We start from the raw sequence: 27,593 nt of genomic DNA, 5'->3' as shown, positions 1-27,593 counted from the left end.
AAAAACTGAATTATGCAGTGAAAAAAATACATCTTCTGAAGAGATTAACTGTCCTTTTTTACGACCACAGAAAATAAAGGCATAACATTCAGCCTCTATTTTTTATGTAACTCTTTATTTTATAACAGGGGAAAAGAATCTGTAGAGAATGGAAATGATATTCACATCATTCCAATGCTTCAGTTTGACATTATCTGAAGCGTTTGCATTTCTGTTCAGCACAGACTTAAATTTAAGCTATGCAATGCTGACTAATACACATATCCATGTGTAATAATACCCAAGTTCATGAACAAAGTGACATCACAAGTGACATTTCCTTCCCTCACACTTAGGGACAGGAAAACAAAGTTTTCAGCATATGGGGAAAACTATGGGTGTCGGGTATTTCTGTGTGTGGTTCTACTTGGTGATGAGCTAGATGAGAAATGTACATAAACACAAAATTATCAAGAAACCAGAATATAATTAAAGCAATGCATGAAAGAGATGCATTATGCAGCTTTATAATACAAATTTCAGACCATGTGAATTAACTAGCTGGGTTCTGTTTTTATTATTTCTGTTGTATTAGAGGTAATGACACATGGCAGCCTAATCAAGGGCACTGGAGTTTCAAAAAACAAAACACGCAAACTTGTGTGGAGTGAAGCACATGCATACAACATGATACAGAATCATAGAAAAGCTGATATACAACAGGCTTTCCTTGGAAAGGCAGCCTGTTGGGTGCTGTAACTTCTGCAAATATACAAAAGGCATAATTCATCCATATAAAAGAATATAGTATATGAAAGGCAAGGCTTGTGGGAAGGCAGCAGCTTTCATTAAACCAGCAGATTCACTTAGTTGGAAAGAAAAAACAGGCAAGTTTTCAAGAATACAAGCCGTTTTTTTGAAACAAAAGTCACAAGCTTCAAATACAGGCTGCAAATACATTTTGCCCCAGTTAAGCCTTGGGGCTTAAGATTTGATGTCACTGCTAGGCTGACCTAATGGCTTCCTGGTGCTGGTGAGGGAGCTCCTGCTCCTGTTTGTCCCTTCTGTTTGCCCTGGCACTTACCTCATTCCACCGCAAATTGATTCAAGGAACTAAAGAGGCAGAAAATTGATTTTTCTTTCCTCTGGGGTTATTTGTACGCCGATTTGGCTTCCTGAACTGGATTACCAGGTGCTCAAAAAAGCAGGAGTGCTGGCACATGGACGAGGAAGAAACATGAGTTTTTTTTTGATAGAGTTTTATCAGCACTGTTACTAAAACACTGGACTGTGTAATTGCTGATTTAGTAAGCAATACAATTTAAAAGAAAGAGGGTAAAAAGATGACAATAACCACAAGTTCTGTCTCCAGATCACACTGAGCTTACTTCTCCCATTCTATCATCCCAGCAACTATTTCAGTGGGTCTGCTCCCCTGTGGTTTCACAGAGGGGACAGCCAAACTTCTTACATCTTTAAAAACAAAACAAACCCCGTTCACCTCAGTAACAAGGCAGATTCAATATCTTAGTGTGACACCTAGTGTCAGACACTGAGCATGGTTCAGGCAGTGACTGCTGCTACTCCCAAAGGCATTGTGTTATCAGTTGTGTGGAGGAGGATCACATCAGCCTTTCACAGGCAGAAATGCCAGGGAAAGGGGCTTTGATCCAAAAAATGTCAGTCACTTTAAAGACAACAGACATTTTGTCCAGAAGACAAAACCATCACCAAAACAATCAATAGCTACGTATGCAGGTAGTTACAGAGAGATAAGATAATATTACACGGAAACTATTGCTGGAAACTAAAATCAGCAATGCTAAATATATAGACATGCAGTAAAAATGCTAATCTGTTTGGGGGCTCTAAATCAGGGTTTGATGAATAATTCAATTGGGATCCTTGAACAACTGTTTCAGCTCAGTCTTAAAGAGAAAGAAAGTATTTGGTAAAGGCTGAATGTATTTGGTTAGGCCTTTAATATGTTATCTAGTCCATCGCAAATTGTTTCTGCTATTTTTACATTGTAGAATTCTGAAAAAAATGAACGGTAAATATTTGTCATGTTTCAGAAGGCATGCAGCTGTGCTATACAGAAACAATGACAGAGACAGAAAAATCACATACTGAAGGTGTTGCTGATAAGTCTAATTCCAGAAGGGCAGCTTTACTTATACCATTATACCACGCACTAAAGCAATAAGCAACATTAAATGGACTGGATCATGGCAAATCCATTTTCTGATGTAGAACAGGAGATGAAGCTGCTCTGATATTGGTTGAATTGCTCAGATATTAAAAAGAGTAACTTTGAGGGGAATAATAAATATTTAATAAAAAGAAGAAAGCTTATAGAAATTCCCAGTAGCTTTTTTCTTCTGTTTCTCACTGAACCAGATATATGGCATACCCAGCCCAACATCCTGTGTATTATAGTGGCAGGCAGTAAATACGTACCAGGATCAAGCATGAATTTCCATAACATACTACTAGGAAACAAGCCCTCCATATCAGGGATATACACTATTACTTGCTGTATTGATTTCCTAGAGCAAATCTAAGATTATGTATGTAGCATTTTAAGTTATCTTGGGTTCTGCGAACTGTATTAAAATGTTCGATTTAGCAACCCAAGTAATAAATTCAAATGCTGTTAATTAAGACTTAGTATCCATATCAGCCTCAGAATATCTTATAAGGAAAACCAGAGAGACCTAGTATATCTGACTATAGGATAGCTGAATGTCAATTTGTTTTCTGCTTCATTCAATGCCTATTTTATTAAATAAATTCATACAGAAAAGTTAGATCCACAGTTATTAGACAGGAATATGGGAACTCAACCCTACCCTGACCCCAGGGTCAGGAAGTCTAAGTTGTAAATTCCAGAAAACAGGAAGAGAAAACAGCAGAAGTGCTGGTGTGTATCTACACATCGGTTTTTAGACTCCTTCCCAGTTGCAATAATTGACAGGTAAAAATAATTTTATTTTTTTCTTGTTTTCTTTTCTGCTTGTGGATGCTCCTTTGCAACTTGTAACTGTTCCAACCATGCTCATTTTACAATAACATAAATGCTGCAAATATATATACATGGTGAGCATACACCTATTTTAAATAGACATCACACAGTCTTATCAAGTCAGACTGCCTAGACAACAAACTTGTTTGCATATTTATACTCAGTGAAAATTAGTAACAATACTGATACAGTCAGGTGGTATTTAATATCAATTAAGCATGACTTTTTAATGTATCTGAACCAATACTTTATTTGTTATAAAAAGATCGTATCATAAAATAGCCCATGGAAATTCAGAGATATACAATGCTGGCAGCAGCTTTCATAGACAAAAGCAGCAAACAGCTGTAAATAGTATGTCTTGTTTACTTATTAGGCAAAAAGAAGGGATAGAGGGGATACAACGCACATTATTGTTTGTCTCCCAAACCTTTTCCAACAGTATTCATCACTTTCAGGCAAGCTTGTGTCAGTTTTGCAAGAAAATATCCAAGGCTATGCTGCCCCACAGAAAAAGTATACGCTTTGTGATATTAAACTGATTGCTCCGTGAAGCCAAGACTTTTAAGAAATAGAAGACACTAAGTGGGATTGCCACTGCAAGCCTGCAAAAAACAATGTCTGTTTGGTAACAAATAATATTAGAACTCACGAGGAACATTAGAATCTCCGTCTGATATAATATTACTTACTGCAAAACCTGAACAGATTATAACTGGGGCTATCTCATAGGCGAAACTGAATCACCTGGAAGAGCTGTGTTCCAAGAAACCCATTGCTGCAGCTATAAAAATGAACTGAACTAATCCATCACCATTACAATTTCAACTGATCAACTGCAGAATTACTTTCATGCAGATAACTTTCCCTCTTTTGTCATTTACACTAAGACAAATTCTTTTCAGAATGCTGTTGTAGGAATGTTATGTTGAGAATGTACGAGAGGCAAGGCTCATAGAAATCTGTGAAAGCAGCATCTTTTATTACCCAGCAATGGTGCTGGGAACAAAATAAGCAAAATTTTCAACACAAAGGCCCATCTACAAATCTGAAAGAGAAGCACCAAATTTTATTGTTTAATACGAACTCTTATGCAGTTCCACAGCTAGTTATGCTGTCCTCATCCCCATCTGTATGTCTGTTCTCGTCATTTCACTCATGCTAGCAGTAGCATTTAGGTGATTAAAAGGTGAACCAGATTAAGGAATTTGCAAATTAATCCAGGCGAAGAACCAGCTCACACTTCATTGGTACTTTGCAAAATCAGTCCCAGAATCCAGCTCCCCACATTGCTACACGAAGGCTATCGTTAGCATATGAGGAGAAATACATTGGTAGTGCAGGGCAGGCCTGCCCCTTTCAGCAGGAGCCTTTATTTACATCAGTTTGGAGACATCTTAGAAACCCATTCTAAGTTTGTTAGACATGTTAACTGGCGGACTGTCTGACAGAAAAGATAATTATGAACTCCTGAGTGTGGGTGTTACTGAAAGAAGAGATGATAGGGAAGTTCCCTCCTTCTCTGAGGAATAAACAGAAATAATTTATTGCCCATTGAACAAAAAAGGATTAGGAGGAGAATTATTTAACCTTATATGGGATCACAAACCCCATAACTCCATTAAATCCATTATTTTTAGTAACTAGCGATTAATTTTAATTCCAAGGTTCATCCTTTGAAGGTATTTTGTGGATCCTTGATTAGAACTCATTAGCTAACAGCTTAGTAGCTGTTTTGTGAGAAACAATTTCCTGCTGCTAACTATCTATTGCATGCTTCACTTCTTGTCTGTGTGAGTTTTTAATGGGTATAATGACTAAGTTTTACCTGAAGTCTTCATGAGTATATTTTGGGTTGACATACTGTTGGAAATGAGCATATAGGGAGAGGGAGTACAGGGTCCGTGTTTTGATATGCTGCTCTACTCCCTGAACTCTGGTGTGATAAGATTACCAGCTTCACTGTGTGTCAGTGAAAGCCAGAATAATTTATGAGAAGTGAATTCACATTGTACAGTTAGAAGTCATAATGCATAAACCACAAACACATGTGCGTGATTTGGGGATGGAAGGCTTTGACTTCAAAACCCACAACTGATAGTCATTGCATCATATTATGCATTCTTTCTGCGAAGCAGACACAATGATAAGTCACTCACTTTACAAACAAGCCTATTACATTGTCCATAATTCTCCCACGTGCCTGTTGACAGGACGAGGGGGAATGGGCTAAAGTTGCGCCAGGGGAGGTTTAGGTTGGGTATTAGGAATAACTTCTTTACTGAAAGGGTTGTTAGGCATTGGAATGGGCTGCCCAGGGAAGTGATTGAGTCACCATCCCTGGAGGTCTTTAAAAGACGTTTAGATGTTGAACTTAGTGATATGGTTTAGTGGAGGACTCGTTAGTGTTACGTCAGTGGTTGGACTGGGTGATCTTGGAGGTCTCTTCCAACCTAGACGATTCCGTGATAATTTGACCTGGAAAAGTATTTACATGCCCTGACAGTTTAGGAATGTCCTTCATCCTATTAAAAAAAGTCATGGCACACTATCAGCTTGCCCAGCCCATCAGGAGAAAACTGTCTACAAATCTTATTAATCGAGACAAGCAGGTTTGCCTTTAGATGTTATTTTTAAGATACGACATTAACATGTCTAATAGCATATTAAAATTATTATTTATTTCCATATAGCTTACTGACTAAACACTTACCCACTGTGGCAGAAGCTGATGACAGGAGAGACTTGCCCCACGTACCCCAAGCTCCCCATCTACTTGCTTTAGATGAGGAGTCTGTGGCCTACAAGAACAAATATATTACTTTACTGTCTAGAAGTCATGTATCACAGTGATGCCTTCTGAAGAATGATTCTTTAGAGTCAAAACATAGAGAGAAATAGCCCTGAATGACTACTGACAAAAACTTTGCTGCTAGCTCCTCTAAGAGATGCTTAAGCTTTTGTGCAAAGTAGTCCATGCAAAAAGGTATCATTTTTATTACAGTGCAGGACTGTTTCTATTCCCACCTCACCTTTTCTTCCCTCCAAGAACAGACTACGGTCATCAAGCTCACTCTAAAATCTGTGACACCGATCATTTGGCTACTTCAATACAAAGTCAGGTAGGCTAATTCAGTCTTCTGTAGCGGGTTAAACCAACCCCGCAGGCTTTGAGCTGAAAGGCCACGTAATGGGTTCTGCAGGATCTGCTGTTGTATGGTAACTTCTAGCTAAGGAATTGCAACATTTGACTGGGAAGGACTGGCTGTTCAGTGAATGTGTCTACAACTGCAATGAGAAGAGTGTCTGTACTGAGGATTAGTTAAGAACTATGTGTCACAGTGAAGTGTCATTCTAGCTTATTTCACATATACTGTCCCTGGGCAGACACGCACTTCTGTAGTTTTATTACAATGACTGATTTATATTGCCTCCATGTTCAGAGTTTGGTTGCCAGAAGCCAGATTTTTAAAGTTTTTTTCATTCCTAAAAGAGCAACAGATTCTTAATGGGATCCTAATCACTTACAGACAGTGTTAGATTGGGCATTATGTGAAATTCAAATCTCTGTGCACAAGAAAGCAAAATAGGAAGCTTAATTCAAAGCACCTATTCCTGAAAGCACATAAAACTCTAGGGACGTCTTTAGGGATGTCCTAATATTTCTTCAGGCATCTAATCTTACAAAGCCATGCAAATGTATTGCGGTTATTCTTTGGGACAGGCAGGCATCCATCTCCTTTCTTTGTTCCATGGGGAGCCAGAGCTAGAGGCTTCTCTGCCTGAGTCTCCTCATAGGTGTAACCCAGTAGATGTGCACAGGGAATTCCTAACAACTGTTCAATCAAAACACAGCCAGAAGAGGTGCTGCCCACCTTTTTCCATTAACACATGGAATTGAACAACTATCACTACTCCATATTTAAATCATATTAAGGAACTGTTGTCTCAATTGCATGTAACTTATTGCCTCTGCACAATTAACTCATGAACAAAAGCTGAAGTATCCCAAGCAGCTCTGCATTGTGCACTGTATACATCCCCTGTAACGTCTTGGAGGCAGGGCCCTGTTACTGGTAGAGGGACTAAACAAATGCATTTGAACCTTTTCCAATTTGTGGATACCTGAAAATGTTCCAGTGGAGATATAAATATCTTTAGCTATGTCATCATGTGCATTGAATGTCATGTAGACTGTAAAAAAGCACTTTTCTTTTTTAATGAACTTCTTACAATTGCTCAGGACTCCCAGAGGCTGGAGGATCACACATCAAACAATACTGGCCTAGAATGAAGGCTGCCAGTTTCAGTGAATCTTGTGAAAGATGGATTATTTGTGTGAGGCTAATGTCTTGAAAACTGGAAAGCACAAGTCTCAGTGCTGCATATGCAGCTTAAGTTTGGTCCTCTTTCAGGTTTGTTCTGTGAACTGAATGAAGCACATTTGTACAGAAAACCAGATAAATTATAAGAGTATTCAAAATGGACTAGATTCTTAGTAAGACAAGCTCTGGCACAGTTTAATTGCAACCAAGCTAGAGAGACCAAATTAATATCACCCTGTGAAGAGAAATTCAGCTGTTCCTAGTTTCCAAAGGCTTGGCGCTGCAGTCAGTCTAACTGATTTTATTCCCATGCAGGTTCTCTGTATGTAACTCCTTAGGTTTTTGTAAAAAGCAGTATACAAATTTTACAAAACTCTGTTCTTACAGAGCAGGGAGGGGAGAACATTTATGGAACTGAAAATATTACTCACTGGACTGCTTTGTTCAGGTGGTGTTTCTTCAGACTCAGGTTCTGCATCAAGTCTTACAGTCTCATTGCACTCAGTGGGCATGTCTTCAGCCAGCTCTCCATTGGAAGGCAGATTTTCAGCTATGTTTTCAGTCAAAGGATTTTCATTAATAAATACGTCTCCTTTCTGTCCATTACTGGCACTCTGAGCAGCCTGTCCATGTTCCTCATGTGAAGATGTAGGCAAGATCTCAGCCTCCACAAGGTCTGGTACTGACTCGTGAGGCAATACATCATTTCTGGGCATTTCCACTACTTCAGGTTTTTCTTCAGGTGGAATGCCATCACCTAAGTCTTCAGACATTTTCAATTCTGAATAAAGAAAATAAATTAGTCTTTTTAGATGAATAATCATATAATATGGAGTGTTTCCCAAAAGCTATTGCTGAAAAAAAAGCATAGCCTTGATGTAAGGTCTCCTGAAGCACGGAGCCCTGTGGTACATACAGCATGCTGGCCCTGACACGATTATACTTTGAATACTCTATTCACCTTGCAGGACTGCACTCAAGTACAAAGAGCAGCATTATTCTTTTGTTTTCCAAAATATTGCTGGTTGAGTGAGAAAGGATATTCATTTGCCTGGAGAAGTCAACTATAAGAGCTTCCACATGGTTAATTCCTATGTTCCTTATTAGGTGTATTGATGGGATACTGGAAAATGTGATAAGCTGAGCTGCAATGGCTCTAGAACATATTGGCCAAGCAGTTCTTGCTCCTATTTTCACCACCTCCACTTACACACGTTCCTATCATCTTCTGAATGATAGAGAGTAAGATGCCAAGGAGCTGAAAAAAGCACCAGTAAAAGCTGCAGTAATATTAATACATTGGAGATGGGTTGTAATTTGAAAACACAACAGGCCATGGTCCCTGCAGCCAGTTCAAAGATAGGAAACATTTGCTGCTCACATAGAGTCTGTACTGCTTATCTCAAAGGCTTACTGTTTGGGTAACACTTCTCACCTGTTCCTAAAATGTCAGGGATCAGTTCTGGAATTAAGCTGTGTGATTAAACTTCAATTCTGAAGCCAAGGTAAGCTTGCATGAGGTACAGTTATTGACATATTTCCAAGCATTCTCCACAACATTGTAGTCATTGCACTAAGGACCCACACAGAGAAAGAAATGGCCACGGAGCAAGCTCTGCAGCTGATTAAGAAGCGGCACTGGCAGAGGCCAAGAGCACTGGACTTTAGTCACAATTACTACTATTTACTTGTTGACAACAACAGTATGCCTGGCACCATACTTGAAAGACAAACCTTGACAGAGAGCTGTCATTGCAAGGTCTTGTCTACATGCAGAGCTGAGTGGCAGAAAATAAACTCAAGCAACCCTGTCTGCTGATGCTGTCTTTTCACTGACTCCCATTTGAACTAAAAACAGTCCAGAACCTCGTACCTGTTGGAATGCCTGAGGTTCTAAAAGAGACTGGCAAAAAAGAAAAGAGGGTGAAAAGCAGAATATAACTGGGATTAGTAAAACACCTGCCTGTCAAGCATGTACTTATACTAGTACCTTTTATTAAAGTCTGTAGAATCATGTACAGCTGTGGCCTTAGCAGCCTGTTTATCTAATTTGAACTAGAGCAGCTGTTTGAACAGTACCGAGAATAGCATTTAGGATCAGTGAACAAGAGGCATAAATAAATAAACACTTGATGCCACTTACATTACTTTAGCTTACGCTGTAACTTAATTATCTTTAGCAAATATGCATTTACAAGTCAGAATGTTTACATTTGCTACAAACATTTGAAGTTTTCTATTACGAATACAGCAAACACCATAAAATAATGTAGGCAAATATTGCTATAATTTTACAGTACTCTGTGTGATGGGTAGCATCACCTAAAGAAAATGCTTCTATTTGTGTCAGTTACGAGGATCCTCTACTAAACCCAGTAAAACCTGTAGATACATGCATCACAGTTTTGCACTGGGATTGGATCTGAATGATCAAATACCCGACACCAGTACAAATTTTAAAGGCTCACATGTGCACACGGATAGTGGCAGGACTGGCTCATCTCTGGGGGCCGCTGTGGTCCCTGCAAGTCCTTTGCTGAGCCTGCTTTTGGGGACCCGAACAGCTAACAGCAAACTCCCAAAATCAGTCAGAAACCAAGAAGCCGTCCACTCGTGCTTGACCCTGGGGCAAGGCGTCGCTGCGGGCTGTACCGACGTGACATGACCGCGACAGCTCTGTCGTGAGGGAGCCCCTCTCCCCTGACGGATCCAGAAGAAGGCGTCGAGGCCAGAGGCGACCCCCAGCCCCTCAGGCTCCGCGGCACCTCTGAGGTGCGGTGGCCGCCCGCGGAGTTTCATCCCGCCCCGAAAGCGCCTGGCGCCGCCTCGCTCAGGGATAACTTGATAACTTTTTTTTGTTCGTTTTTGTCCCCCGGGGAAAATCCCCGGCGACACTGCGCTCCCTCCCGGGGTCGCTTTTCTCCCAGCTGCCACCTGCCCCCGCGGGCAGGGCGAGGCGGGAGCAGCCGCTCCCTCAAAGCCGCTGCTTCCCCTTTCTTCTTCCTCTTTTTTTTTTTTTTTCTTCTCCTGGTTTAATCCCCTCCGGGCTTGAGTTGTTAGTGAGGGGCCCGCAGGAAAGTGTCAGGGAAAAACAAAACAAACCAAGAAATCGCCGTGCTCCTTACCGCTCAGCAGTCCCCTTGCCGGCGCGCCCCCTGCTCCTTCCCCGCCCCGCCACGTCGGCAGCAGCGGGGGGAGGAGGAAGCGATGGCCGGGCGGCCGCGGGCCGGCCGTGCTGTGCCGGGCCGGGCCGCTGGGAGGAGGGAGGGCTCTTCTCTCGGTCCTTCTCCCTCATGTCCTTCCGAGGCAGCCGCCTGTTGCGCCCGGGGCTGCGGGCAACCGGCGGCGCCGGCAGCACTGCCCCGCCGCGGGGAGAGTCGCCCTGACTGCCGTTACTGCCCCTCACGGCCCCGCTCTCCTCAGGAGGCGGAAAGGGGCTGAAATATGCGGCTGTAGGATTACACAGCAGGGAGTTAGCCTTTCAGGTGACACCCCGCACCTTGGCTGCATTTCCAGGAAGTGCAGCCGAAAGTAACTGGGAGGTGCGTACGCAAACTTCCAGTAAGTGCCCGCAGTGCTGCCCGCAGCCCTGTGAGGAGCCGTGGGTTCTTGGCAAACAGCTTGCGGTTCTGGTCACAGTCGGATCCCTCACGCCGTTTCCTCTTTTTGCTGCTTCGTTTTCAGGCAAAGCATACCCTTTTGCAGTTCCAGGATTTGTTGCAGCATCATTTCTGTCACCAGACTTCCTTTGCTGAAGAAAAAAATTTGCTGTTGGCACGGGAAGCGTAACAAAACTTACGAATCACTGAGGAGAGCCTGCTTATAGGAGGTCATGAAGTAAAACCTCAGTTCTCAGAAGCGTGCCTCACAAACGAGGATAAAGCTACGTGACTTAGCACTTATTGAGCGAAATGCTCTGAAGTTTCCCATTAAGGTAGGTGATAGCAGAACAAATGTTTGTATTGCTAAATAATCTTATTTTTAGGTGTTTCAATGAGTATTTAAGTATCAGGGCATGCTTGTAGTTCTGGTGTCTTTTAGGTTAATTTATTAATGTGTAGATGTATTTATTGAGAACTCTCAAGAAGTCCTAAGGATTCACCTGTTCTTTTTAATGGAGCTTGTGGAAGAGTAAAGGCATTGTCTTTGTATGAATCATAATAGATGGAGCTCAATAGTTGGGGGTTCATTTTTCCTTGTCGTGACTGGTAATTTTGACTATAAAATAGATCTTACAGTAATTAATCAGTATTGTAATAGGAAGTTGCTACTCAAAGATGAAAGAACATTGTAAATGTGTGTGTATGTCTGTCTGTGAGATAGGAGGTTGTATGAGTTTCCTGAGTTCCTAAACGGCTTCACTGAATTTAGCACTTGTATTTACTAGTTTTCTTTCTCTTTCACTTTTCAGTAATTAATTTCACTTGTATTTTCTCACTGCAGAAATGTTACAAATGGTTTTGGAACAGAAAAATTAGTACAGAAGATGAGCAATAAATGAACACTTCTACTCACCTTGGATTTCATTGAAGTCTATTATCACTGTAAGTTGAGTGCCATCATCTTCCTAAAGGGTTCTTGACAGGTTTCAGAAAAAAATAATGATTGCCTTTTAGTAAATAGATAAATATATTAAAAAAAAAAAAAAAGGAAGGAAACAACTTCATTATATGACTTAATTTGGCTACTTTTGTCAAGACATTTGGGGAATATATTCATCTTCAAGTAAGTGATTGCACTAGAGTGGTAAGTGAGGACTAATGGCATGCAATTTATGGTAAAATGCTTCTTTTGCTTTTTAATATATGCCTAATCTTTATAGTATGTAGGCAGAACAGGAGAACTCAGACTATGCCAGTGGCCAGTGTACTGTCATTTAATTAAAGAGATACCAATAACAGGCTCTAATTTATGGCAGTTTTTACACGTTAATTAAATGTGCATCTGACTCTGTATTCAGTAGAGTTACGCCTGTGTTATATTCGTGTGGTTAAACTGCTATAATCTAAAACAAGAGTGAACATTTGATAGAAGCAAGGGCTTACTTTAAGATTTTACCTCTTCAGTCAGGAACAGACAATAGTATGGCTTGTATGCAACAATGGTACAAAGTGTCACTTGCAAACTAGATGTGAATTCTCTTGTCTATAGTGACAGAAACAAAGAATCATAGAGCACCACCATAAGGCTTATCAGCATGACAGCAGAGAATATGAATTGCCCATGTTCTGTTTTGTGCTGTCTCTCCTATCTTTCCCTTTCTTTTTTGGATAATTTGTTTTCATATGGGGCTGAGAAATGAAGTATGATGTATAGAATAAGCTTTAAAGTGAAAAAGTAATTTTTAAGATTATTTCCTCTGATTCCTGAATCACTGAAGTGTTAATACATGATAGTATGCTAAACCAGAAAGATAGATTAGTTCCATTGGAGTTAGTTCCATATTTAGACCTCAGCTAAGATGGAATTTCTGACCAGCGTTGTACAGAAATAAAGAGAGACTGGTTTATGTCTTTGCCAGGATAATAACCCAAGTGTTTGGCATTCAATACTGAAGGTGCTGCTCTGTTTTAATTCAAAAATAAAATAAAAATAAAAAACACCTTACCCAGTGTTTTCATCATGTCCACTATTTAACCCAATCAAAACACTGCTGTGGAACAGGAGAGAGATATGGTTCCTGTTTTTTTTCCCCCTGCTTATCCTATCATAAAGCATGAAAATGCACCATCAAATAATAATTAAATAATGAAGGAATGTCTTAATTAAATAATAAAATTATTTAATAAAATTAAATACACTTACTTAAATAATGAAATTAAATAAATAATTCAGGAACGCCTCTCGTGAATGGTAATAGGTTTATAATAATTGCTTTCTGAGTCAAAGGGAGAGGCAGAAAATTTGAACCTTAAAAAAGTTGGTCTATGATGGCTGTTGGATATACACTTAATGATATGATCTGTTTTTGTTGTTGTTACAGGATCAGAATAAAGATGGATGTATAAATATTGAACATCTGCAAGGAGCCATAAACCAGTATGACAAAGAATATGAGATATCTCGGAAACCTTTTTGTGTATGAGTGTCTGTTTGTATTAACTTTTTGGAACAATATCAGCCTGTCTGTGGAAAATGAACTCTTTACATCTGTTTCTAATAATTTTCCAGAAGGTGGTTCTGACAAAAGCATCATGAGCCTTCCACTGTTGTATAAAAATCGTCAGCAGTCCAAAGTTGAATACAATTGGGTTGTAGTAGAAAATACTACAGAAAGCCTGTCATTGTCACAAATCACAAATGGCAATGTAAAAAAATTAATAACTTTATTGTCTGATTTCAGAAAAGGCTCCAGGCTACAAAATCTGACACTGACAAATATGTCAGTGGACTGGAATATTTTTCTTGAACTTCTTCAGACTGTATGGCACTCATCCATTGAATATTTCAATATCAACAACTTTACGCAATTGTCGGACGTTGAATCTTATAACTTCAGGTATTCGGGTACTTCCATGAAAGCACTGGCATTGAAGAACATTCTAGTCACAGATCTATACTTTTCACAGGATGACCTGTACCAGATATTTGCAAACATGAACATTGAAGCCTTGACAGTAGCAGAATCAGAGATGATACATATGCTATGTCCTTCGCTTGACAGTCCCTTTAGATACATAAATTTTAGAAACAATGATTTAACAGATCTGCTTTTTCAAAACTGTGATAAATTAATTCAACTGGAGACATTTATCTTGCAGAAGAATAAATTTGAGAGCCTTTCCAAGGTGAGCTCCATGACAAGGCATATGAAATCACTGAGGTATCTGGACATGAGCAGCAACTTGCTGCGTAACGATGGAGCCGAGGAGCACTGCCAATGGACCGAGTCTCTGATGGAGCTGGACCTGTCCTCAAATCAGTTGACAGAGTCCGTGTTTGGGTGCTTGCCGGTCAATGTCAACAAACTGGACCTACAAAACAACCAGATCGCCAGCGTCCCCCAGGGGATTGCTGAGCTGAAGTCCTTGAAAGAGCTGAACCTGGCGTCGAACAGGCTGGCTGACCTGCCGGGGTGCGGTGGCTTTTCGGCCCTGGAGTTCCTGAATATGGAGATGAACTCGATCCTCACCCCTTCTGCCGACTTCTTTGAGAGCTGCCAGCGGGTGCGGGAGCTGGAAGCCGGGCACAATCCGTTCAAGTGCTCCTGTGAGCTGCAGGCCTTCATGCGTCTTGAGAGGCAGTCTGGGGGGAAGCTGTCCGGCTGGCCGGAGGCGTACGTGTGCGAGTACCCAGAGGACCTGAGGGGAACGCAGCTGAAGGACTTCCACTTGACTGAGCTCGCTTGCAACACGACCCTGTTGCTGGTGACAGCTCTGCTGCTGACGCTGGTGCTGGTGGGGGTGGTGGCCTTTCTGTGCATCTACCTGGACGTGCCGTGGTACGTGCGCATGCTGTGGCAGTGGACGCAGACGAAGCGCAGAGCTTGGCACGAGTGCCCCGAGGAGCGGGAAACCGTCCTGCAGTTCCACGCCTTCATTTCCTACAGCGAGCGCGATTCCGTGTGGGTGAAGAACGAGCTGATCCCGAACCTGGAGAAGGGGGAGGGCAGCGTGCAGCTGTGCCAGCACGAGAGAAACTTTGTTCCCGGCAAGAGCATTGTGGAGAATATCATTAACTGCATAGACAAGAGCTACAAGTCAATCTTTGTGTTGTCTCCCAACTTTGTGCAGAGCGAGTGGTGTCACTATGAGCTGTACTTTGCCCATCACAAGCTGTTTAGTGAGAACTGCAACAGCTTAATCCTGATTTTGCTGGAGCCAATTCCTCCATATATTATCCCCGCGAGGTACCACAAGCTGAAGGCTCTCATGGCAAAGAGAACGTACCTGGAGTGGCCGAAAGAGAGGAGCAAGCGTGCCCTTTTCTGGGCTAACCTGAGGGCAGCTATTAAGATTAACCTGCCAGTGGCTGAGGGGCAGAGGTGTGGAGAAAGAGATTAAGAACCTTTCTAATGCAGTTTCTTTTCTTTTCTTTTTTCTTTTTTTTTTTTTTGATGAACCAATAAATACTTTATGATTTCTATTTGTTGTCAATATATTTCACTTTTTGTTATAGAACACTATTTCTACAGAATTGTCTATGCTGCCTTACTAGAGGAAAAAATTAGCCTAGTTTACTGGAAATCACTTGAGATTGACACAAAGATATAACTTGAATATTTACTTTTTTTCAACTGTGCTTGAAATATTGTAGTAAATATTTCTCTGTGAAATAAAATCTGGAGCACTTGGTATGGTCCTGTGGAAGAGGGACTGAATTGCTGGTGCCTTCAGAGATCTACATTACATCTTGGTCATAGGACCTCTGTTAAAATTAGGTTGCAAGAAAGAAAATTATGTATCCTGAGATGTCTAGAAGTCCAGAATTTGAGAGTATTACTGGGTTAAGTTTCAGATTGAAGAACATAAAGCACGGGACCCAGATACAGAGCTCTGTGAATATCCTGTGCAAGGGAACAGGCATGGCTGTGACAGAACCAGACTGAGTGGGGAAGGAAGGGGGATTTTATTCTTAAAGAGAAAAAAGGATGAGGTACTTTGCCTTTTGGTGTCTGTAGCTTGGCACTGCTCTGGATGAATGGATCGAGTGCACCCACACTGAGCTCCCAGACAACACCAAGCTGGGCGGCAGCATCGATCTGCCTGAGGGCAGGAGGTTCTACAAGGGATCTGGACGGGCTGGGCCCATGGGCCACGTCCAGTTGCATGACTGCGGAAAGGATTGTCCTCTTGTATGCAGCACCGGGGAGACTGCATCTCAAGCAGGGTGTTTGGTTTTGGGCCCCTCAGTACAAGAAGGACATGGAGTTGCTTGAGTCCCCATCCCCAGAGATACTTAAGAGGTGTTTAGGCGACATGGCGTTTAGGGACATAGTTTAGTGATGGGACCCCGTGGTAAGGCTGATGGTTGGACTTGGTGATCTTGAAGGTCTTTTCCAACCTAGATGATTCTACGATTTCATGATTCTAAGCAGCTGTCGATTTCAGCTGAAATAGTATCTTTTGCAGCACAGCTATGAGTTTCTGATCAGAAAGGCAATAACCAGTCAGAGGCTGAAAAGATTTGCCAGGTCTTGGGACAACTGGTAAGACCTCTATTCACGAAGTCAGAAGGACAAGCTACATTTACGTTATGTGCCAGATAATTGACAAATCAGCTACACATGCTGTGAATTACTGCATCCAGTTTCTCAGATTCCCCAGCAGAGATTTCTCAAGAGATATATCAGGATATTCCAAACAATTATTTTAGCCTCTGCCATACTCTGAACACTATATAAAACCAGTTTCAGTCCAAGAAGGATTTTTTCCCAGACGTGGGGCCATGTGTTAGCCTCACATCCTGTGTCAGCCTCTTTTCTGGCACTTGTATCGGCACATTCTGGAAGGTAGCTCCCAAGCGTCAAAAAAGGGTGTATGTAAATATATTCTGATGTCGGATACCATATCAGCATATTCCTGGCATTTGACTAGTCATCTCAGTGACTAGCAGGAATGCTATTTCACATGCAGAACAATATCAACATACAAAACTGATAATGTGGGAGTTAACCACCCTCCAAAACCTAGAAAATGTGCAGAATGAAGTGAAAGCACACACACACATATATATTTATGTAGTGTGTAGCATAAAGGAAACCAAACTATGACAGAATGGAAGTCACAACACACAGAGGGGTTGCCTTGCTGAGAGCTCAGCTCTTTTTTAGCTTTAGAAATGCTACAAAGCATCATCATTGAAGCTCGTTTATATAACACTATAACACTCATTTGCACTCACTGCTCAGTCAAGAGGTATTGATAAGCCAGTAACTGAGAAAGTTGTGTGCTCTGCAAGGTGGCTCTGTGTCACGGGGAACACAGTTTGATTTCCATGCTTTGATCCTGGTGTCTGTCTTTGCCCAAGCAAAATAGGTTTAGGCATTAAATGTGGTAAATCTCTGCTCAGTTTAACTTGTGGTGGCATTTAGCATTCATTTTGCCTGCTTGACCCACGGGAGTAAGCTGTGACAACGAAAGAGCTGCCATTGAAGTTAAGGTCCTCTATATGACCAAACACTGACCTAGCCACTTGCAACTTCCGATAACTGTTAACTTCTTGTAAGTGCTTGGATGAGTCTAACTGCTCTGGCTGTTTTAACTCAATGTTTTGCACATGTAAGTTCCCTTTAGCAGTTCCTATTGGGGACATCCTTCGATCCTTCAGGACAGCGCTGGTCCTAAATAACTTCTGATACTCAGCTGAGTGTAGCTGCAGTTCCTCCCTAGGTAAGTAAACACAATATATAGGCAGACGTGTGAGATATACGTGCAGGAAGGGCTGTTTGTGAAAGTAAGTGCTCATTGGTAGAATAAGCTACAAAAAACAACCAAAAAAAAGAAAAAGCACTTAACCAAAACCAAAACCAAAAATGAACCCCCCCAAAATACAGCAGTATAAGCTTAAAAAATGGAACAAGGTATCTGCATGAGTACAGCTATGTTCAGGACAGAAGGGGTGGTATTTACCTACTACATTCAGGATGCTTGAACAGGTACACACTGCTTTTTAGTTTTTGCTATCATGCAAAATGGCTTAATCAGTAAACCGAAACCACCCTCAAACAAACCTTTGCTGAATGGGTTAGTAAAAATAACATTGTGCAATGTCCCTAATGAATTAACAGAGGTATTTAGGAGTGTCAGTTTCATTTTCACTAGTTCCAAATTTTCTTTATGGTACAACTGTACAAAACTGTATTTTATGCAGTACAAAACTGTATTCTGAATGTACTTTAATGTCTCCTAAAGAAGGGTGGTAGGGAAATTAAACATATTATAAATAAAGGTGTGGGTACTTTTCATTTTGACAACCCTGTGTGCACTGGAGTCAGTTCTGAAGAAAGCTGATGGTATATTTGATTTTGTCAAGACAGCAAAGATTTTTCAGTAGTTATAGTGGAAGGAAAACTGCCATTGTTCTGTCAACAAGTGCCTTAGTCTATTCATTTTCATGGATTAATGCTCCCCAATGGGAACTTCTCCTTTAACATGAAGAGAAAACAGTATCAGCTGACAATCAGACAGAAGCATTCGTGATCCCCAGACTTGTCTAGGGTCACAGGTGTCTCAACCTGTAATGAGTTACTCAGATCCACTGCATTGAGGAAAGCAGAATGGTTTGCTGTCAGGTTTCAGCAACACTATCTCACTCATCAGTCTCACATTGAAACCCCGAAATTTTCTTCCAGCAAAGCAAAAAGTTTACATTCTTTGCAAAATTGGAAAGGCAAAGGAAAAGATTTAAAAGAAGCTAATGCAAGCTTCAAATGTATCTGGCACAACTAGTTAGAATAAATTGCCATACTTCTCAGCTTTTTGTAGCTGAATACATTCTTGCCTTCAAGTCTCCTCCAAGGTGCTGTTTCACTGTGGGGAGTAAGCTTTAAATGGAGTCCAGTCATCCAAGATGCCCCAGTCTGCTTATACGTGAAGGATTCATTATATATATCATGAATTTAATCTTAAAATTCATTAGGATAGAATGAACCTTTGTTCACTTATTTATCTTGGCTTCTTTCTTCCTTGCTGATTAATCTTCATAGAATCATAGAATCATAGAATATCCTGAGTTGGAAGGGACCCTTAAGGATCATCAAGTCCAACTCTTGACACCGCACAGGTCTACCCAAAAGTTCAGACCATGTGACTAAGTGCACAGTCCAATCTCTTCTTAAATTCAGACAGGTTCGGTGCAGTGACCACTTCCCTGGGGAGCCTGTTCCAGTGTGCAACCACCCTCTCTGTGAAGAACCCCCTCCTGATGTCAATCTTACTGAAGCATGTTGTGTTAGTTTGGAGGCTCATGGGAGTGAGATGTTGGTTTTGGTTATTTACATCTGCCTCTGCAGTGCACTGACTCTCTGCTCTGTTGATTTGTTCACTAGGCTCATGCTCCTGTTCAAAACTTTAATTGAATGACTGCTTTATTGGATGCCTTCATTCCCAGATTGCCCTCTATGGCTTTATTCTTCATGGCTGCTCTGCAGCTTTCATATCATAGAAAATACTATCTCTAGATTTATTTTTTTTCCAATTTTTTTTTTAATTAAATTACAATGTGGGATTTCCGTGATTTAACCATCCAAGCCATATCTAGTGTAAAGATGACCGACCTGTAAATGTTTTGAATTGCATCAGTTTGCCCCACTACTAGATTTGGAGTCTGTTAATGTGCTACATTAATTAATCTGCTTGTTGGGGAAACTAACTCAGGAGGGTAGATCTCTGCAAGAGATTTTGATACGAAGAGAAGTAGGCTGTGAAAGTTCTGCTTCCTGTTTTCTGTGCGTGCAAAAAAGGAGATGCAGTTGATGAACTTCCAGAACATCTGTGTAACCATCAGAAACAGACGTGAAATTAGAAATGCAGAATTATTTAAATGTTCTTGCTTTTGGGGAACATTTTGTACTGCAGATAGGTTTATTTCTTCCTAAACCATACAGTTAGGTAAATATTGCAGAAGTAAATGTACTTTGAGTTTGGACTGTTAAAAATTTCCTTTCATTGTGTTGTTAATATCTGCATTGCAGGGAAATTTAATTCTTTATTAGAATTCTGTAGTCTACAGGTAAAAAACTGTTCTTCCTACTTCCTGACACAGTAGTTAAGGAATTAACATCTTGTATGAGATTCTCCAGCTTGAAGATTACATGTGCTTGAAAATCCATCTTGAGGTTGTTAACGGAGTATGCAGAAGTCTTATACTGGTCCTTCACTTGGAGATGAATTCAATGCACAAAAGGTGGGTAATATTTGCTACTTTATTTACATTTGAGAATTTTTGTTATGGGCGGTTTGGGATCCATCAGATCTCAGGTGTTGTCTTTCTTCACCAGGGGAAGATATTCTGGCATTTTGAAATTTTAGTGGAAATGCTCATTTTTATGTTGAGTTTCAACACAGAAGAAAGGAAAAAAAATGGCAATTTTCATTCTCAACCAACTCGAATTTAATACTGTCGTACAATGGTGTTGGATGGGTTACTGCTGATCCTTAATATTGCTTCGCTATACAGATCTGCTCTATTCTTTGAGTTTGGCACACTTCAGTGCTCTACAGGGTGGATTGTCCCTTGCACTGTACAGTATAGTGTGTATAGTAAACTACAATTCATCTGGCAATAGAGCATGGACCAGAGAGTGTCTTCGTTTTTTTTTTTTTTTTTTTTTTTTCCCTTCAGGAAAAAAAGTCTTGCTTTGTTCCTGACTTCCCATCTCCCCAGAGTTTATTTGATTCAAGATTTTTTTTGTCAGCCTGGGCTCTGAAGAACAGGGTCAGCTACTCTTTAAAGTAATCTTGGTTCTTCTTGCGAGTGATACTGTACTTTGACCAACCATCTCAGCTTCATTTAGGATCTGTTTTGTGCTCAGATTGCCTAGTACAACTTTCTGAAAGACAGAATTTGACTTCTCAGTTTGATTCTCCAGAAGTAGGTTTATACTTTAATGGTTCATTCCTTTATTGCTCTTAGTGATGTTAATTACACATATTTTTGCTTTACTTATTTGGAAGAAAACTTGATTAAGCTTGGTAGAAGATTTAGAAGGCAAAGGAAAGAGTTTTGATATCAGGCAATCAAATTACTAGGGACTAACACGTGTTATCACTCAGAACTGACAAAAAAATAGGCTTTTATTTTTTATTAACAAAAGATTACACAGAGGAATATCCCCCACCGCCCAATTCCCCCACCCCCACAATCAGCAGAGAAAAAAAAAATGGGGCTCTGTTTTCTAAAAGAATTGGTGAGTCATTCATACATCTGGTTGCCAGTCTGTTGTGTCTATGTTGTCTTGTCTTGATAACGCAATAGTACTGCCCAGAGCATGCATTTTCATGGTAGAGCCGGTGCCGTTCTGAGTCTATGTAGGCTGTCAATAGGCTCAACCATTTAGTCGTTCTGCTTTTTGATCTCTGGAACCAGATTCATCATCCCTCACCATTTCTAGGGAGGTTCTTTGTCAAGTTGGCAACTACGGGATAATTTGAAAAATGTAGGAAATTTCTTATGACACCTAGAATATCTTGGAGTCTTTTAAAGTGTTAAGTGTTTTCTTTCAGATTTGGGTACTGCTACTTCATATAGGTTCTTCAGTTATGCTGAAGAACCTATTCATCACATTCAGAAAATTCCATGTGTTTTCTTTTCACAGGGTTGGACTTCTCACTGAGACATATTGAACAGAAAACAGAGATGTGCTTCTGTGTTTCTCTAAAGAACCAAGATAATTCTAGAAGGCATAATGGGATCCCTTACAAGTATCTATGTCTTTGCTTGTGTCTTTACACTCACGCTTTGGAATAATATCCATTCAACTGTGGAAAATGAATTCATTGCAAACTATTCAAGCCTTTTGCTAACTGATGTTCCAAAAAACATTCCACTCCATACTCATGTATTAGATTTATCACATAATAGGATCTCTGAACTTAGTATCTCTGCATTTATTTCTCTTTCTGACCTTCAAGTATTAAATCTTTCTCATAATCTAATTACAGAGCTTGACTTTAATGTCTTCATTTTTAATCAAGATTTAGAATACTTAGATTTATCTCATAATAACATTTGGAAAGTTGATTGTCAAACGCTTTCATGTCTTAGACATTTAGATCTTTCTTTCAATAATTTTACTGTCTTGCCCATCTGTCAGGAATTTGGGACCATGTTTCATTTGGAATACCTAGGATTAAGTGCCATGATGATACGAAGGTCAGACTTCAGACACATCACACATTTACAGCTGAACACTCTCTTCCTTACCTTAGAAAAGTTTTCTCTGTATGAGCCTCAGAGTCTGACAGCCTTAAATACAAAGAGCCTTCACATTGTTTTTTCGGCAAACCAAAACTTCAATTTTTCCCTCTTGTATGATGGGATGAGCACTTCAGAAAACCTAAAAATTGTTAACATAAGATATACCTTGAGCTACAAAGATTTCCCCTCTCCTTCTTTAAAGCTTCTGAAGAAAATCAAGACAACAACTCTGATGCTTGACACTGTGGACTTAGAATGGCCAATCATTTTGCAAATTTTCCTGCTTATTTGGTATTCACCCGTGGAGAATCTGACTGTGAGAAATTTGACTTTTCGGGGACCAATGGGAGTGTTGACTGCATACAAATTTGTACCCTTCTTAAGCTCTCTGGAACAAGTAGTCTCTCTGGATGTGTCCATGAAAGTGCTAACTTTGGAGCATGTTCGTAATAAGGTTTATTATTTCAACCAGGAGATTCTATACAGAGAGTTTTCAGAGATGAATATTGCCAATTTGACAATATATGATGCATACATGCCACACATGCTTTGTCCAGAGAAAGCAAGCTCATTTCAATATTTAAATTTTTCTCGCAATGCCCTGACAGATGAATTGTTCCAGAATTGTAGTACTCTGGCAGATTTGAAGTTACTTATTTTGAAGAGGAATAAATTTGAGAGCCTTTCCAAGGTGAGCTCCATGACAAGGCATATGAAATCACTGAGGTATCTGGACATGAGCAGCAACTTGCTGCGTAACGATGGAGCCGAGGAGCACTGCCAATGGACCGAGTCTCTGATGGAGCTGGACCTGTCCTCAAATCAGTTGACAGAGTCCGTGTTTGGGTGCTTGCCGGTCAATGTCAACAAACTGGACCTACAAAACAACCAGATCGCCAGCGTCCCCCAGGGGATTGCTGAGCTGAAGTCCTTGAAAGAGCTGAACCTGGCGTCGAACAGGCTGGCTGACCTGCCGGGGTGCGGTGGCTTTTCGGCCCTGGAGTTCCTGAATATGGAGATGAACTCGATCCTCACCCCTTCTGCCGACTTCTTTGAGAGCTGCCAGCGGGTGCGGGAGCTGGAAGCCGGGCACAATCCGTTCAAGTGCTCCTGTGAACTGCAGGCCTTCATGCGTCTTGAGAGGCAGTCTGGGGGGAAGCTGTCCGGCTGGCCGGAGGCGTACGTGTGCGAGTACCCAGAGGACCTGAGGGGAACGCAGCTGAAGGACTTCCACTTGACTGAGCTCGCTTGCAACACGACCCTGTTGCTGGTGACAGCTCTGCTGCTGACGCTGGTGCTGGTGGGGGTGGTGGCCTTTCTGTGCATCTACCTGGACGTGCCGTGGTACGTGCGCATGCTGTGGCAGTGGACGCAGACGAAGCGCAGAGCTTGGCACGAGTGCCCCGAGGAGCGGGAAACCGTCCTGCAGTTCCACGCCTTCATTTCCTACAGCGAGCGCGATTCCGTGTGGGTGAAGAACGAGCTGATCCCGAACCTGGAGAAGGGGGAGGGCAGCGTGCAGCTGTGCCAGCACGAGAGAAACTTTGTTCCCGGCAAGAGCATTGTGGAGAATATCATTAACTGCATAGACAAGAGCTACAAGTCAATCTTTGTGTTGTCTCCCAACTTTGTGCAGAGCGAGTGGTGTCACTATGAGCTGTACTTTGCCCATCACAAGCTGTTTAGTGAGAACTGCAACAGCTTAATCCTGATTTTGCTGGAGCCGATCCCTCAGTATATTATCCCCGCGAGGTACCACAAGCTGAAGGCTCTCATGGCAAAGAGAACGTACCTGGAGTGGCCGAAAGAGAGGAGCAAGCGTGCCCTTTTCTGGGCTAACCTGAGGGCAGCTATTAACATTAACCTACCAAAGTCATTTGAAGCAAATGAGGAGGAGAATGATGTTACTTCTACTGGTAGTATAACTCAGCCTCTGATTAAGTGACTTGATTGTCCTGCATTAAGTTGCATTAATGAGTGTTTAATATCTTTTAAAAATATATTGAGTTTGTAGCAAAATGTAGTTGTGAAGCATATGGAAATTGCTACTGCTTATTTTAGTTGGGAAAGTAGTCAGAAATTTTCTGTTATTTCCCCATCATTGACTAGAGAATGAAAAAGGAATTTTCCTAGTTATTACACTTTTTGTAGGCTTGTGTTGCATTTTTTTGGATGTTTCCCATTGAATCTAGATATATTTAAAAGTAACGAAGTAGTGATTAGTTTAATACCATTGGGATTGTAAAGTCACGTACTTAATCTTTGTTCTGACAAGAATGTTTTGTAGTTGAGATGGCAGAGGTCTGCTTCCTAAGGTTTAATTAAATAATACAAACAAGAAAAAAACTCTTGTTTAAATCAGCTTCTGTACACTAGTATAACAGCGGGTACAGTATCCCTACACCTTCAGACCTCACTGCAACTTATTCCAAGCCTGTTTTCACTTCTGGGAAATCTTTCCCTTGACCACAGACAGAGACTGTCCTGGGTAAAAGCTGGAAGTTGAAGCCATTTATCCGTGTTTAATATCATTCTTACTTTGCTGTACCATACATTGCCGCTTGCATAGATTTACCCATCAAGCAATCGTTTCATAGAATTTGCTATTGGTTATCTTCAAAATAATAGCTAATATCTGAATTTATGATTTTTATTGTATTATATTATTACTGTTTCTGCTGTGCCTATACCAAGTATTGAGCCGCTTGTTTTCAGAAGTACAGTTATATATAAGTATTCAGTAATATATTCTTTTATTAGGAACTCTTTCAACTGTAAGGTTAAAAAAAAAAGATGTCTCAATCTACTACAATTCCATTAAAAAAAAAATCTCTCAGTTGCACCACTGTAATTCTTCTGTTAAATTATAAGATTTATTTTATTACTGTCTCTCTGGATCAGCTAGTAACCAACCTACTTCACAGTGTAGTTTTGTAGGTATTTAAAATGTGTGCCACGTGATAATATTGCAGGAAAGCCCCTCTTACTGAAAATAGGAAGCAGAACTTGCATAACCATTGTGAAAGCGTTGCATTAGCAGAGTAGTCACTGAATTAGGTCATCTATTAAATATTTAAATTCAGGAGGCTGATGTTTTGAGGTAAATCCCCTTTTATCTCTAGAGTTTCACTGAACTCTGTGATCCCGCCCTTTCATCACCAGGCACTGAGAGTCACCTTGCAGGATAAAAAGCGTGCGCTTCACTGGGAAATAACCTCTCCGCTAAAATCAATCTAATTAAACTAACGATACTTGTTGATAGGAGGCATCTAATTATTTGCTGTACTTGGATTTAATTTGATAACCTAATAGATGTCTCTTTTTTTTTTTTTTTAATCTATTATTAAACTTCCTGGTGTCGTGTCACTGGTGGCGAGGAGCTGTGTAATTATACTTACTACCTGATGGAAATGAGAAGCCTTCTGACCGCAGCCGTGAGTGGCATGTGAAGTGAGTAAGTCAGTAGGAGGATGTGATCCCTAACGCGGGCTGCTAACCACCCAGAACTTTGGTGGGAGCTCATGGATGCGGCGTGCTTGACAAGCAGGTTATCTGCAAGCAGGGGAGATGTTCAAATGGGAGCTTAGGGCTCTGCAGGAGGTCATGTCAGCAAGGCTGCGCCCTGCCCTCTGAGTCACTTGTGCTTCATGGAAACCTCACTCAGCAGCCAGGGGAACAGGCACTGGAAATGGATGGCAGAGCTCATGTGCCAGTCAGCCTACGACAGTAGGCTGCAGGGCGTTTTCCACAAAAGCCGTGATGTTCAACGTGGGGCTGCAGCCAGAAGGCACAGCTGGAGTTGCTCCATTTCCTTCTTAGCAAGTTTCCCCCGACTGTACATCACTCTTGGTGCAGAGTATTCGCTTCCTCAATAACACTGCTGTCTGCTATTAAGCAGTTGCCTAGCTAAACTTTAGTGTCTGCTTTATGAAAGCTATGGCCAGAGTATGCCTATAATTTAAGGTTTGAAATGCTCTACAGCTCTCAGATACTTTAGGAATCATTCAGGAATAAAGGCTGATGCATTACGATGGTTAGGGGCTTTGTAGCCTCTACCTCTCCAGGGCTCCTCTGAGCTTTGCAGCCAAGAACGCTACAAGAAAACCTCTTCTCCTCCCTAATATCAGGCTTCTTGCTCCCCCCTACCAAAAGTCTAAGGACATGATTAGCATTCATATTTAGTGGAAATCTTGCAACAAGCACACATTGCCCTGTCCACACAATGAGAAAAGAGGAAGTAAGATTTCTCAAATCAGACTTTCCGGTCTCCATAAATGTAATGCAATCAGCAAGCTGGGGTTTTTTAACATGCTAAATAATGTGTGTGGTATTCTGGGCCTTTGAAGATTGCCTCATATTTAAGACTGTTCTGAAACTGAAGTTGTAAGTAGACGTGAAAGAAATATTTTTTCTCAGGTTTGCTAAGTTTATTGTTTCAGGTTATTAACCCTGTGTGTTCCCTTTATCCTCTGTCCTTCCTACCTCAGAGATCTTTCACGCCCTTACCAAGAGTTTTAGTTATTTGCACACTGTAGCGTACCCTGTATCCACTTAAAATACACTTTGGGGTTCCTTTCTTCTTTAATTTAGCATCTGATGGAGTTTCTCATCACTTCTCTGTCGGAACTTTTTTCCCCTTCCCTAAAGCTCTTGTTTCTGTTCAGTGAATTCATAAAGTGTTTTTTTTTTTGTTGTTTTGACCAAATGTAGAAAATCAGGTTCTACATAAACCTTCATAGGTTTCATTAAGCAAGACGTATTCATAGAGTTGTTTCTTGGAGAGTTTTTAAAACTTACAGGATATGAATAGTTGGTTAAACCCTTGAAATATTGTCACGCTAATGTCTGTATTCATAAAAATGAATTCAAGAACTGCTCTCACTGCAATCACAAGCCTGAAAGCATACATGAAAGCAACATCATGTATTGACTTTGTTCATGTTTTGCCAGACCAGAATTTTAACTGTGGAGAATACGTTAAATGTGTTTTCGTGGCTAAAAATCACTGTAAAGACACAAAATCAATCTTGAATCTTTGAGTAGGTTTCTGTGTGTGATAGGATCAGACTCTGTGACGGAAGGTGAGACAGATGTAGCAGCTTCATTTCTTAAATGTGCATGAAGAAATATTTTCTTAAAGTACAACCTCTTCATCTTAAATTTTGCTATTTTTCTCAGATAATGGGCGACACCCAGTGGCCAGTTAAATTATCACCCACCATTTCCTGAAAACGAAAGCTCACACTAGAATACATACAACACGTTTTCCCACTTCGTGCTAAAGATACACACAACATTTTTCGCTAGCAAAACTGAGACAAATAATCACATTGGTTCAGCAAAGTCAGGAGCCCCTTGAGGTGTGTGTGGTATACATTAGACAAGAGGGATTTTCCCCAGGTCAG

General features: G+C 40.8%; 3 protein-coding genes across 7 annotated transcripts in view; 2 read left to right on the top strand and 1 right to left on the bottom strand.

Moving 5' to 3' along the window:
* FAM114A1 (family with sequence similarity 114 member A1) overlaps positions 1 to 10,587 on the bottom strand; it is a 37,157-nt gene extending 26,570 nt beyond the window's left edge. For both annotated transcript variants that reach the window (XM_066995760.1, XM_048072869.2), the window contains exons 1-3: positions 10,455 to 10,587; positions 7,761 to 8,110; positions 5,718 to 5,805 (exon numbers count right to left, since the gene is read on the bottom strand). In XM_066995760.1, coding sequence (XP_066851861.1) covers positions 5,718 to 5,805; positions 7,761 to 8,102 — 430 coding nt within the window. In that variant the 5' untranslated portion in view covers positions 8,103 to 8,110; positions 10,455 to 10,587. The remainder of the gene's footprint in view (positions 1 to 5,717; positions 5,806 to 7,760; positions 8,111 to 10,454) is intronic.
* A 145-nt stretch (positions 10,588 to 10,732) lies between these two features.
* Positions 10,733 to 16,297, top strand: LOC125179680 (toll-like receptor 1). 2 transcript variants are annotated; one of them, XM_066995759.1, is made up of 4 exons: positions 10,733 to 10,871; positions 11,014 to 11,263; positions 11,773 to 11,873; positions 13,313 to 16,297. In XM_066995759.1, exon 4 carries the CDS (start codon positions 13,371 to 13,373, stop codon positions 15,330 to 15,332), a length of 1,962 nt encoding a protein of 653 aa, XP_066851860.1. In that variant the 5' UTR covers positions 10,733 to 10,871; positions 11,014 to 11,263; positions 11,773 to 11,873; positions 13,313 to 13,370; the 3' UTR covers positions 15,333 to 16,297. The 2 variants fall into 2 exon arrangements, with proteins under 2 accessions (XP_066851860.1, XP_066851859.1); XM_066995758.1 differs by having other exon boundaries at positions 10,757 to 10,890.
* Positions 16,298 to 19,736: 3,439 nt separating this feature from the next.
* Positions 19,737 to 26,004, top strand: LOC106039090 (toll-like receptor 1). 3 transcript variants are annotated; one of them, XM_013185963.3, is made up of 3 exons: positions 19,739 to 19,880; positions 19,995 to 20,175; positions 21,587 to 26,004. In XM_013185963.3, the coding sequence occupies exon 3, from the start codon at positions 21,677 to 21,679 to the stop codon at positions 24,131 to 24,133; it is 2,457 nt and encodes an 818-aa protein (XP_013041417.3). In that variant the 5' UTR covers positions 19,739 to 19,880; positions 19,995 to 20,175; positions 21,587 to 21,676; the 3' UTR covers positions 24,134 to 26,004. The 3 variants fall into 3 exon arrangements, with proteins under 3 accessions (XP_066851856.1, XP_013041417.3, XP_013041418.3); XM_066995755.1 differs by having other exon boundaries at positions 19,737 to 20,175; XM_013185964.3 differs by lacking the exons at positions 19,739 to 19,880; positions 19,995 to 20,175 and having other exon boundaries at positions 21,587 to 21,692; positions 22,085 to 26,002.
* Positions 26,005 to 27,593: the final 1,589 nt, after the last annotated feature.

This window comes from Anser cygnoides, chromosome 4 (genome assembly GCF_040182565.1).
Source record: "Anser cygnoides isolate HZ-2024a breed goose chromosome 4, Taihu_goose_T2T_genome, whole genome shotgun sequence".
Lineage (NCBI taxonomy): Eukaryota > Metazoa > Chordata > Aves > Anseriformes > Anatidae > Anser > Anser cygnoides.
Note: the sequence above shows the minus strand (reverse complement) of the source record. Positions and strands in the feature narration are given on the sequence as shown.